Here is a 13141-nt window from a genome sequence, read left to right as displayed (position 1 = left end):
CCTCCAAGCGTTCTGCCTGCACTTTGTTCGGAAGGTCAGCTTTCTTCAAAGGTGGCTCATTAAAGAAAACGAGAATATAATAATCTACTTACGAGTGCATTTTTCTTACAAAACTGTTGTTCCAATCCTGAGGAAGCTGCAGATAGAACGTTTTAACTGGAGGCTCTCTTGGCGATCTCACCCCACCTCTTAGCCAAGCAAGACGTGCACCCCACCCACAGCATCAAGATGGCCAGCCAACTGATTTGTAGACACGCCGTTTGAGCCCACCTCTCCAGGCACCTCGCTTCCTTGCTGGGCAGATCTGGTTGTTAAAATTCTTCCTTATAATATAGTATTTTCTCAAAGTTAAGTTTGTGGACCATCTCTACTGTAATTATTTGAGGTGCTTGCTAAAATCAGATTCCCAAGTCCAACTCCAGTCCTACCGAGTCGGCATTTGGAGTGAAGAGAGAAAGAATAGCCTACATCATTAACAGATTTTCCAGAGGATGTTTATAACCCCATACTGTAAGAGCTGCTGTTAGTCAGTGGATTCCATCATATCAAGAACTTGCTTCCACCATCCTAACCACAAAGAGCAGGACACTTCAAACACTGGAAGCCGTCCATTCTCTCTCCCTTTGCCCTATAACACTCTGTTGCAACCTAGGTTACTTACTACAAAAGTACCTACCCCAGACCAACTTGAGTACATCTCTCTGGGCCTTTTTTCCTGCGTATCAATATCCTCTCAAAATGTGATGCCCGGATGAGGTGGAAAGAGCTAGATTTTTAATGCTTTCACTTCATACTACCAATTTGGGGAAGTATATCAATTTACACTCGCGCCAGCTGACAGTGAGAGCAGCCATACTGTCCTAAACTAACCATTAGTAAGCATTAGCGTCTTGTAGATCTCCACTAATTGAATAGGCACATGATGTTGACTCCTCGCTGTTGTTTTAATTTAGGTGCCTTTGTTTAGAGTTTTCACATCTATATTGGTCTTTGATGGTTCTTCTGTGAATTGCCTGCTCCTGTCCTTTCCGGTTTGTTTGTTTGTTTTCTGTTAATTCATTATGTCCGTCGCCATGGCAAGTAAGTCCTTTCAATGCATTAGCTCGTTTAATCCTCCAAACATTTCCTTCACTTTATGGGTGAAGAAACTGAGCCTTCAGGAATTTATAAAGAGGAAACAGAGCGAGGTCCTCAGGTCCTCACTGATTTATTCTTTCATTTAATGAACATTTTTTGGAAGAAAGCTCTTCATCTTCCAGAAACTTTATAAAGTAAGTTAATAGAGCCAAGTGTTTGGAATGAAATTTTGAGGAGGGTTCAAAAGAACGCTGGGAATTTTCACAACTCTATTACCTCATTACATTGACCTAAAATTCTCTTTATTCTCCTTGCTTTTCCTAGCCTAGAGGGAATAGTGACTAAACTATATCAGTGGATAGCAATGCTATTTACTGATACAAATTTTGAAGAGTTCAAAAGTATATATGCAAGTAAGATTGTGTTTCATTTCTTCCATTGCTGATGATCAAGAGCAGTGTTTATGCAATTAACTAAGATCCCAATGATAATTATTTATTGAATTTTAGTCCAAATAGCTGAGCTTCTTTTAGTTATGGTTAATTTAATCTAACTCCATGCAATTACATTTCCATTAAAAATACATATGCATAAGTATTTGAATCAATTGAATTTACAACCAGATTAAAAGAAATGCAGACAATTAAGTACAAATCTGAGTTGGAAACAAAACTAAAAATAATTTAGTCCTACTCCATTTTTCTACCAAGAAGGTAGCTAAGGCCCCAAGGTCAAGAGTCCTCCATGTCACACAGTGATCAGTAACATCGAGATCCGATTTAAATTGAGAGTCTGTGCAACAATTCAGTCTGGGCCTTTCACTGACACTTTACAGTTCCCAACTTCCCTCAAATGAACCCCGGTCCTCCAAAATTCTCATAAAGTTTTCCAAACAAAACCTATAAACCAGGCATCCAAACAGCTAACGTAATTTTAAAGGTCTTGGCTCCCTAGCTTTGTGATTCCAGGCAGCCTGATAAAAGTCCTTGGGGGCTATATTCTTCTGTGAGCTTTGACTGAAACTCAATATTTTCCTTATTAGTTATTAACAGAAGCATATTCACTTGTAATTCCAAGATCCTAGATTTTGCCCCAAATCTTTCTTTCACATAATAAACAAACATAAAAAGGAAAAAAAAACTTTTTTTATTATGTCGATAATGGTGCCCATTTCCCCAAATAAGAAGGAATATCTCTTCTTTCTCTACTATTCTGATTTCTGATTGCTCTCTTTATGGACTCATAATTTTAAACTACACAAAATCTTTAAGTTCACTTTCTCAACAGGAAAATTTTAGTTCCTTACAACCTACTGCCTGGCAACCATGCTCTCTTCACAGAACAAAAAGAGAATTTAACCTTTAAACAGATTGTTCTGATAGAGACACAAAGTAAGTTTTAAAAAGCAAAGGATATTCATTCCGATCTGGTTGACTGTTGATTGTTTATATGGTTTCTAAAATGTTATCCTCCAGAACTTGGTCTGAATTATTTGCCAGCCTGCACTCACTACCAGACAGGTGTTTCCACCCATCCCCCACCTTCACCTCCAGTAATGCCCTCCACCACACACGCTCCCTACAAAGGAGGTACCCCCCCTCCCCGAGACCTCTCCCTACACAGACACCCCCGCCATAAGGGGACATTCCCTCATATACACTCTCCCTCCTCCCACCCTACAAACAAAACCAACCTCGATTATCATCATAAAGTCACACACTAAACCTAGGTTTGGCCTGAACAGTCAGGCCCCAAACCTATTCAAACTGATCCTGCGAAAGCCATGTTAACTTGATATACTCTTTCTATCAACTGTCTCACGAGGCACAAGCTCTTCCAAACCTCTCCTTGGACATTCAGCCATGGTGACCCCCGCTGCCTTCAGACTCTTCTGGCTGGGAGATCTGCGCCCCCATCGCTCAGAGCCCCGAGGTGTGACGTGAGGAGCACACTCACTGCAAATCTGACTTGGCAGTTCTCCTCGCCCAGGTAGCACAGGTCTCCTGAGACGTTGGTCTCCATCCACAGGTGCTCTCCATTCACGGCGTTCTCCTGGAAGGAAAAGACCCACCTGACTTCAGTTTGCTTTCTCAGGCATCAACGGAAGAAGCTCTCGAATTTACTTTTTGGAGGCAAGAGAGTTAGGGAACCCATGGAGTTTAAACACGTCTCATTTCACCTCACCCCTGAAAATACCACTGGTGTTGGTCCTACTGAAATTCTAGAAATGGAGAAAGGTATTTGGAAATGCTTTGAGCCAAAAACTAAAATAGACATTAGATCTATCGATGCTTTATCCATGGATGCGGTCATCCCTGAAACACATATTAAACAAATGAGGGAAAGAGAACCCCTCAAATTGTTCAATGAAGGGTTTATTTATCCAGGCCCAACACTGCAGATTTCATGACAATGGAAACCAAAGTTATAGTCAAAGATGCCTTTACTGAGCAAATTAGCTATGAAGGAGGATATAGCTACATTAAAGTACTTTAAGTAAAGACTGTCAGAAAACACATTTATACCAATAGTGGGTAAATTATACTTCTAAGCCAGAGGTTTCTTGAAACTCAGTCTTATGTCTTCATGTACTCAAATCCTAATAAATTTCTACTAAAAATTCAAACATTTTACCAATTCTGTAGGGCCTTTGTCCAGTTAATTCAAACGGAAGGATTTTTTTGCTTTTAAAAATATTCAAATACTTCTTGTGGCAAACAGAATAGTTGTAGGTTTGGACCCTAAAAGTTTCCAAATAATGATAGATAAGGACAATATTCTTATTAATTAATTAAATTAATAGGTACTTTTTTTTTTGCTATGTATCCCAAAGAAATTGCTCTCCACAATCTAAAGTACTTTACTTTAGATTTATCATCCAATTTATCATCCAACTTTAACATATAACCATTTATAGAAGAAAATCTCTTTTCATCCTTTTTTTCTTTCAATTCCGTCAGTAAACATGTATTCCGCATCACTGGCTCCAGGTGCTGGGTTAGTGTGGTCATCCAGGAAATAAACTCTACCAGAGAACATGGAAAATTATCCGGTATGAAACGGTTTTTTTAAACGCCTACAGAGCCTGGTCTTCCAAGGTGGTCTCCCATCCAAGTACTAACCAGGCCCGACCCTGCTTAGCTTCCGAGATCAAGCGAGATCGAGCACGTTCAGGGTGGCATGGCCATAGACTAGAACATGGAAATTAAACACATAACTATAGCAGCGAATACTAAGGAAACCTAAACACAGCAAAAACTCCTGCCGACTCTCTTAGAAAGTGGAGTATAAGATGCTGCAGTGGGGAAATGGTCAAAAAGGGAAATACCAGTCTAGGCCAGAAATGAAGTCCTGGAGATCAAGTAAGGGAGGCAGGTGTGGGCAAGCCTGGGAGCCAGGCCTTCCGGCATATTGCTCACTCAGTGAACTAAGAGGATTCATCCCCGGCCAGGGGTTGTCTGCCCGCTGTATACTGCATACTGACTGCCGATAAACCTTGCTTCTGATATAGGCACAACAGGAAAGATTAACTTAACTCACTCTTGAGTTGGGGATCTGATTAGAAAGACTAATCTTTGTAAAGGAAGAGAGAAAGAAAATGATGGAGGCTTCCTGCCACAGTGGATCTGACATCCTGGTCCTCAAATGTGATGGCTCGTTAAAATGATCTTGTGAGTTTTTAGGGCACCCTCCCCAGAGAGACTATTTTAACTAATCTGACATCAGGAGTTTTAAAAGTTCTGGAGGTGGCTATAGTGTGCAGCAGTCTGAGACCCAATAATCCAGTAGACCCTACCCTACCTCTTCAAGCTTATTAGAAAATAGATTCTAGAACTTGTCCATGACTGATCTATTAGACTGGATACCCTTGTACAGCCACCAGAGAAGGTGAGAGAGGAAGAGAGATGTGGCATAAGATTGATTGCCCAGAAGGATCAAAAGGAAAGAGACATGAAACCATAGACACATAGTGAGAAAGTTCAAAGTTAACAAGATAGATCCTGAGGATAGGGAAAAGGAAACAAACTCACACGAGCCTTTAAAGAAGTGATAAAATAAATTAAAATAGTCATATATTTACCTAGTAATCTCACTTTTGGGGATGCCCTAAGGAAATAGTCCTAATGGAAGAAAAATCTATGTACACTCAGAAGTTTCTTTTCTCTCCTAGGTCTTTGTAGCCGAGACGGCTAGCCTTTCACCGAAACCATTTATTTTTCTTTCTGAACACACAGCTAGGCCTTATTATTACCCAGCCTCCTTTGCCCTGTGACCAAGTTCTAGCCAACGGAACTTCGGAACATGAGCAGGAGTGGCGTGTGCTGTTTTCAGACGTGGCCCATTAAAACCTCCCACACATGTTCCTACGTGCTCTTTTCCCGTACGGGTACCTGGAAAGTCAACTTCTGAGATGATTTGAGAAGCCTTCTGATGAAGATGTAAGAGCGACTGTCTGCCTGGGTCACTGAGTAATGAGGGAACAGGGCCGATACTCTACCCAACCTGCCTGGCGCAATCCTGGTCTGTTACAGGAATGAAAAATAAATTGTATTTAGCTATTACATGTTGTGGTATGTTCTTTATTGCAGCTTAGTCTACCCCAACTGATACAGACTTCTCTTTGCTCTTTTCTTTCATTATCTACATCAACCCCCCAGTTACTCACCACGCACTGAACAGCATGTCTAATGTCTAAATCCTCATTTCTTGTGCTCTGAACTCTAATTCTGACATTCTCTCTGATATCTCACACTGCTGTAAAATTAATTCCTTTAAAACATAGCTATGGTTATGCTTCTTCCTTGCTCAGGATGCTTAAATGATATCCTAATTTTTTTATAAAATAAAATCCGAATGTAACCACACATACTAGACCCTCCATTAATGGCACCCATCTATCTCTCCTTGACCTTTCTTATTCACTGTCATACATTTAACTCTCTTGTCACTCTTCTCTAAATATAGACATACTCTCCTTTTTGTGTGCGATTTTGTGTGTGTGTATTCCATTCTTCCCATCCAGGAACCTCTTTCTCTCTTCTCCACACATCCATCTTGAAATGCCCCCTCAAATAGTATACAACTCAGACTATCCATCTGTGCCAGACCAAAAAAAAATAGCTCTTCCATTTCTAAATGAAGACAACATTTCTTCTGTATCTGTGAGTGCTGAGACAAGTCCCTATAGATATACATATAGATATATTTATGTAGATCAATGTCTATATATAAATCCATCCACCTACAAGTAGAGATCCACATAGGTAGATGTATCTGGATATCTAGATGTCTAGATTTCTAGATATAGATATATAGGTATGATTCCCTGCTTTCAATTCCTACTAAAATTCTAATAAGAGTTACAGGTAAAAAGATAAAAGTCGTATGGGGGTAGGGTTATAGACTTAATAACTTTTGATTACACTGACACCAAGAGCAAATAATTTACCTCTATAAGACATTTGCTTATAAAAAATGTTTTAAAACAGTAAGAAAATTATAAATATGTATCCTATGTAAATGTCTTTACAAATTCAGAAGGAAAAAATATATATATATGGACTATCTCCCCCTGGAAATTTTTAAGATAGTAGTAGGTAAACTCAGTCTTGGACGATTTAGATCTGTGCTGTCCAAAAAGCATATGGTTATTCTATTGAGCACTAGAAAGTATGGTTAGCACTGAGATGTGCTGTCAAATTAACATTCACAGCAGATTTTAAAGACTTAGTGTGAAAAAAGGATGCAAACCATCTCGTTGATCATTTTTATATTTATTACATGTTGAAACAATATTTTTGATGTATTTGGTTAAACAAAATATGATGCTAAAATTCATTTTACCTATTTCTTTTCATCTTTTTCAATGTGACTACTGGCAAATTTAGTTTTTAGGCTGATATCTATTTCTGTTGGACAGTGTTCAGTTAGCTAATCACTCGCCAAGGGGCAGAAGATCAGACCCAGATACTTCTCAGTGACCTGAGAAGTTGTAGGATTCTTTGATTTTTCCCCAGAAGCCAATATAATTTAATTTAAAATTCTCACAATTTTGGACTAGTGAGAGTACATGAAATCATGCTAGATATTTCTCAATATTAACTTGGCGGACCAGGTCCAGGGCCTTCACTGATTTATAGCCAATTAGTTCCTCATGCTCTCTCAACAATCTGATCTCTTGAGCAGCCCGCCAACATTTTTTTTAAATGGAAGTGGGAGTGGAGAAAACTGTTGGGGTGGAAGTCACTATTGGTGATGACACCCAACCCCGAAGGTAAAAATGCTAAGGCCTGAGCGTGTGAAGAAGGCACGCGTCTCCTAGGACCTGCCCTTTGAAAAAAGACCGAAATGAGAACATGCACGCACGCACACACACGCACACACCTGCCTCCTCCTGGCTTTTCATTGAAGGTTTCCAAAGATAAGATGGCCTAGTTTCATAACCCAGTTTAAATCAATCCCACATGAAGACTGTTTTCCCAGTCTTGTCCCTGAACCACACAGTGAGGCAGCGCACTCACGATGTTACGCTTCTACCCGCCTAGGAGAAAACACTTCTGCTCTTAGCATCGTCAGCTACGGGAAGGGAAAGGTGGTCTGGATAGAGGATCTGGCTTTGTTGGTGTCGAGGCTCTGTTTTCCACAGCCTTCGGGACTGGAGGAAATTTTCCAAGGAGAGAAGAAAATGTGAATCGAAATCAAGGATGCTAGGTTTAAAACTAACATGCCCTTTAAGAAAGATCTGGGTGGCTTTTCCACCATTTCTTGGAGAGCTGTTTTAGGCAATGTAATAGGGGGGAAAAAATCATAAAACAGCAGAGAGAGAATAAGACCCACCTCCTATGCTCTCTGCTATAATCCTAAACAAAGGGAAGAAATCTCTAAATCAGATGAAGTCTGCATTGCAGGAGAGGCAGGTGACATTTAAGAGAAGATATACATTATTTATGCAATAGACACGCTTTTAAGTGGGCTAACTCATTCCAAACTGGAAACTTGGATTGCAGCCCAGGAGACGAGAATTTTTTTTTTTTTTCCCTTTTTGAGCATTACTCCCTTTCTAGCAATTTAGTTTGTTTTCCCAAAAACTGGCTTGGCTGACATGCATGGCATGGTGACAGCGGGAGCATCCTCTGCAGGTTGCCACTACAAAGATGAAGAGAGGAATGGGGAAAACTCAAACAACTGTGTGGTGCTTTAAGACTTAACACAGCGTATTGTAGTAGCAAGGACATTTAAGAAGAGCTACTGGGGATTCAAATCGCATAAAGCCATTTATTTTTCAAGTAGGCTTTAGACTCATGTCTACCACACCTTTCAGGAACGGAGATTATCCGAGTGCCTACGACTCCCAGTGAAATGTCCCCTTCTCTCTGATGGAGCGGAAAAGCTGTCATCAGTCAGAGCCACTAGGACCGGAGAGCCACTAGGCCTATGATGCCGTGCTTGCCACCACGAAGGAGGAAAAACAAGCAGAAAACATTGTCCCTCCCTTCCAGGAATCCTCAAATCTAACTGAGGACCTAGGATAAGAAAGTCGGCTAAAACACATTTGCTGGGTTCGAAGGTTTGTAAGGCAATGCACAGTGGGTAGAGGTATTGTGAGGAATCAAAGCAAAAAGTAAATAAAATCAACAGAATCAGTTTGACTGAGAATACGAGCATGGCCTGGCAGAGAGCGAGACAGGAAGTCTCCGGAGGAAATGATAGTTTCCACTTTGGGCGGAGCCAACTGTCCACGCCTGTCAATAGGACACTGAGGCACCCTACCGAAGACAACGACTCTGGCTACTCCCACACGTCAGCTTGAAGGGCCCTCACCCTGACACGTGTAGGGGGAAAGGCCTGTGCACAGGCTGCAAGAGTGACAGTTGGCAAAAAGTCAACCGGAAATGAGGTTATGTGAGGCAGAGGTCCTGTGAGTCACAATGAACCATTTGAATGGATGGGAGCAGGAGAGAAGCTTTGGACTTTGAGGATCGGACTAACAATGAGAGAGGATATAATCGCTAAGCAGGGAAGTGAGCATATTAAAATGGAATACTTGAAGGAAATTATTAAGTCTCTGTACCCAAAGCATAATAACTGGCTCCTACAATAGTGTACATCTGGTCAAAATGCACAGGCGCCTACAGTCTAGGCTCACTGACTCAGTGCTCACCTGCATCTCAGGCACCCCACAAGCAGGCAGCTCCTCAAAGCCCTTTACAAAAGGATACTTAGGAGACAACCAGGCCCCTACTGAAGACTTTAGCACATATACTGGAGTTGGGACAGGGCCCTTTGGGATTCTATGATAAGCTGACACTTGGAGATGAAGATCTTACTTCTAGGTTCACCCTGATTTCTCTTGTGACTTCACAGGCACCATGAACAGCTTTGGTATCTGTGAGAGGAGAGGGGAGGTGACATTAGTCAGGGGGTCACAGTACTAGAGGCCCTTGGATGACCCTCATCCCCCTGAACCAAACAGTAATGGAGCAGAGAGAACTTCAACCCCCAGTGCTGGGGGGCAGGGGGCAGATTGGGTAACAAAATGACCTTGTCAGCCTCGTTCTGCCAGAAGCATCACTTAGACTACTGGGGCCTTTTACCCTCGCCAAAGGCAAAAAATTGGAGTTCCTCCTTTTTTAATTTTATTTTTTTAAATTCTTGCCAACCTTCCCTTCTTTTGGAAGACTCTTAAGATACTCCAAGCCAAATCAGAGCTTAATAAACAGTAACAGTGGGTAAGTAAAGACTGATCATTTAAACACATTTAGTCCTGAAGAGTGGGCTAATAGAGGGAAACAGTCCTGCTACTTCTCCACAGGGGAGCAAACAAGGGGGTGAGGAAAAGGGAATGGCAGACAGAGGTCACCCCAGAGGTCTAGTCTTGTACTTTACACAGAGCAAAGAAAATCCCGGTTTAGCTCTTTGAATAGATGTGTAAACCGAACTGACATAAATGAAATGGGTGAAAAGCACGTTCATTGGGAAAAGTCAAAAATTTTGAGGCAAAGGCAAACAAAGCCTCAGCAAAAGAAGATACAGCGGGGTGAAGGCAGCCTCTTCAATGAACGGTGCTGGGGAAACTAGGCAGATACATGCAAAAAAATGAAACTAGACCACTTTCTTACACCATATACAAGAATAAACTCGAAATGGATTAAGGACTTAAATGTAAGACCTGAAACCGTAAAAGTCCTGGAAGAAAACATAGGCAGTAAAATAAACTCTGTGACATCAGCTTTAGCAATATTTTTTTTGGAGATGTCTCCCCTGGCAAGGGCAACAAAAGCAAAGATAAATAAATGGGACGACATCAAACTAAAAAGGTTTTACACAGCAAAGGAAACCACCACCAAGACGAAAGGACACCTATCGAATGGGAGAAAATATCTGCAGATGACATATTTGACAAGGGGTTAATCACCAAAATATATAAGGCACTCATCATACGACTTGACATCAGAAAGTCGCTAAAATGTTGACCATCTGTTTCTCCCTCTCTTCTGAGAAAAATGTTTTACACAATTGTAGTGAGGAACTGCAGGGCTGGTCACTGTTTGGCTTCTGTTTGCTAACAGCATTGTTAACCCACAATCATTTTTTTTTCTCAGAATCATATCTTATAACTCCTTGCACAGCATATCTCTAAATAAGCCCTCAGATGAAGTGTCTTCAGACGAGGCTTTCAGTTTTCCCTCCACAGTTAAACATTCCCAAAGTGCTTCCTGCCACCGTGATAATTCCACAGTCCACCTTGACAGGGCGTCCACAAGCAAAGGAGAGGGAGGAATGAAGAACCACGACACATGAACCCCGCCTTTGTTCCTATTTGTTCTTCCCCTACTATGTATTATTAGCCTCCCACCACTAGCCCAAAATACCATTTCGATGAAATATTAGAGTGCATACCTCTCTACAGGAATCAGAAAATCACACGTTTTAAGTCGAGCTTTGGCTCGAGCAGGACTCTTCTTTCTAAAAGCGTTTGTATTTCCAACATCAAATAGGGATGCTGCATCCTTCCCCTCAGTACGCTGATGCCCTCTGTTCTCTTCTGTTCTAGGGGTCACCATCCTGCATTTTAGCTGTTGATTTATTTTCTGCCCACTGCGTTCTAAGCTTCTTGAAGGCAGAAACCACATCTTCTTCACCTAAGAATCCCAAGGGACCGACACGGGTTCTAGAGCCAAGCACATACTCAACAAATGTGTGACCGATTAATGAATTCATCAGTTGCCCTATTTCTAAATAAATAAATCTGCAGTTTACAAAGAGCTTTCACACTTACTGCCACCTGTGATCCTAACTACACCCATGAAATTCCCCTTAAGAGGAGCCACAATTGTCTCCATCTACAGACAAGAATACGGAGGCCGAAAGAAATCACGTGTCTTGACTAATGCCACACAAGGAGCAGAGAAAGGATTTAATGAATGTTTCTGTCCAAAGGATGGAAACTCTCTCTCATTAAAATCTTGCATCTCAAATAGAAAACCATTTGGGACATCATGAATATTTAACTTTTTCGGGTCCCTGATTTATAACACATGCTCATCATTTGTCCACGCATGTTCTTCTTTGATTTTATTCATCAGGTTTTTTTATATATATATTTAATTCTTTTAAATTATGTGAACACTGGTATAAATGTATTCTACGCTCCATTATGGTTTCAGAATTCATTAAAGAGCTGTCCTAGAATAAAGGGAGACTCCAGGAGAGGAACATTTTTCTTGAACAATAATTCAACATGCTGAGGTGGTATCTGAACAATCTCAGGACCAATGTAGAATAAGAATGTTCATAAGTGTCGCTTGGGAGAGAGAGAAATATATTACAATATAAGAGGACATTAAATCATGGTATAGGTGCTAAAAAATAAATTTCATTTTAAAACTCCTCTCCTTGCCCCCAACCCGCCATGCTCTTGTAAGAGATGAAGAACATGAATTTCCACTCTGTTTAACTAAACTCAAAATGCTAAACAAGACTCATCATCAAGGCCGGACTGGCAGAATTTCAGAGCAGCCCTCCTCTCTCTTCATGCTGTTCCTTACATTTTTTTCAGGAAGAGACAAAACCTTTCAATTCACAGTTAGAGACGTCTTTGACCAAGAACTTGACTCACTGAAGACTCTCAATAAATGTATTCTAATGGAATTAAGAATTTCAGATTTGCAATCTTCAACTTTAGTTAATAGTTTCCGTGGAGGTCTTTTGGTTAAAATCAGCAAACATACCCACTCCCACTGATACAAGACCGATCTACCTTTGCGTTAGGAGAGGAAGTATAACAGACGGGGGGACATGAAGCCCCTAGAATGCAACATGAGGTCATCTTCTAACAAAAACAAACAAACAAAAGCACCAGAAAGGAAAAGACAGCTTGAGCTAAGGGTAAGTTCTATTCATCATTGACTTGGAAGGAACCAGCAAAGCGTGTGCTGTGTTCCTAGGAGTCTGAAAATAAAAATGGCTTAGATATCTGAAGGTTGGTCAGTGAGCAAGACTTGTAGCTCTAGGAACTCTGAGAAAGAGTGAGACATGCATGCAGTTGAATTACGTTTAAATGAAAAAGCCGACACCTACACTCCAATCCAGAGTCGCTCTGGGCTCCTTCGCTGGACCATTTGCCACAGGAAGGCTGAGGGGATGTGCAGGAGCCAGGTGCTGCAGGCCTGCCCGTGAGATTGCTTTCCTGCAGCAAGAAGAAAAAAAAAAAACACAAAGAAAAACCAACATCAGAAGGTAACACTGAGCTAAAAATTTCCTGTAGGATAGAAACGATGCCTGTCAGTCTTCCATATGTGCAACCTTTGCAAATGTGTTGGAACGCGTCTCTCTAAAGTTCATGGTGAAGGTAGAGGGTGGCAGGTAGATCTCAAAGACAGGGAGGCTGAGGAGGCCACTTTGGGGTAATATTTCTGGCTTCAGGGCCAGAAATTAAAATGTAAGACCCTATTTGGGGTAGAGGGCAGAATGCAGGTCTCTTTGTTTACAGAAAAAGCCCTAGGGCTGGGAGTGGGGCGACAATACTTTGACAATTTCAAAGCAAGAAAAGCAGGCTCATGAG

General features: G+C 41.1%; 1 protein-coding gene and 1 pseudogene across 1 annotated transcript in view; both read right to left on the bottom strand.

The window, feature by feature from the left end:
* The window catches only part of DGKI (diacylglycerol kinase iota), a 375451-nt gene that overhangs the window by 238145 nt on the left and 124165 nt on the right, over positions 1-13141 (bottom strand). Inside the window, exons 2-3 of the mRNA XM_039860746.1 lie at positions 12658-12766; positions 3034-3129 (exon numbers count right to left, since the gene is read on the bottom strand). Coding sequence (XP_039716680.1) covers positions 3034-3129; positions 12658-12766 — 205 coding nt within the window. The remainder of the gene's footprint in view (positions 1-3033; positions 3130-12657; positions 12767-13141) is intronic.
* On the bottom strand, positions 4151-4269 carry LOC120601430 (uncharacterized; annotated as a pseudogene).

The sequence above is a fragment of the Pteropus medius genome, unplaced genomic scaffold (genome assembly GCF_902729225.1).
Source record: "Pteropus medius unplaced genomic scaffold, Ma_sr-lr_union100, whole genome shotgun sequence".
Taxonomy (NCBI): Eukaryota; Metazoa; Chordata; class Mammalia; order Chiroptera; family Pteropodidae; genus Pteropus; species Pteropus medius.
This window is presented reverse-complemented; position numbering and strand designations above follow the sequence as displayed.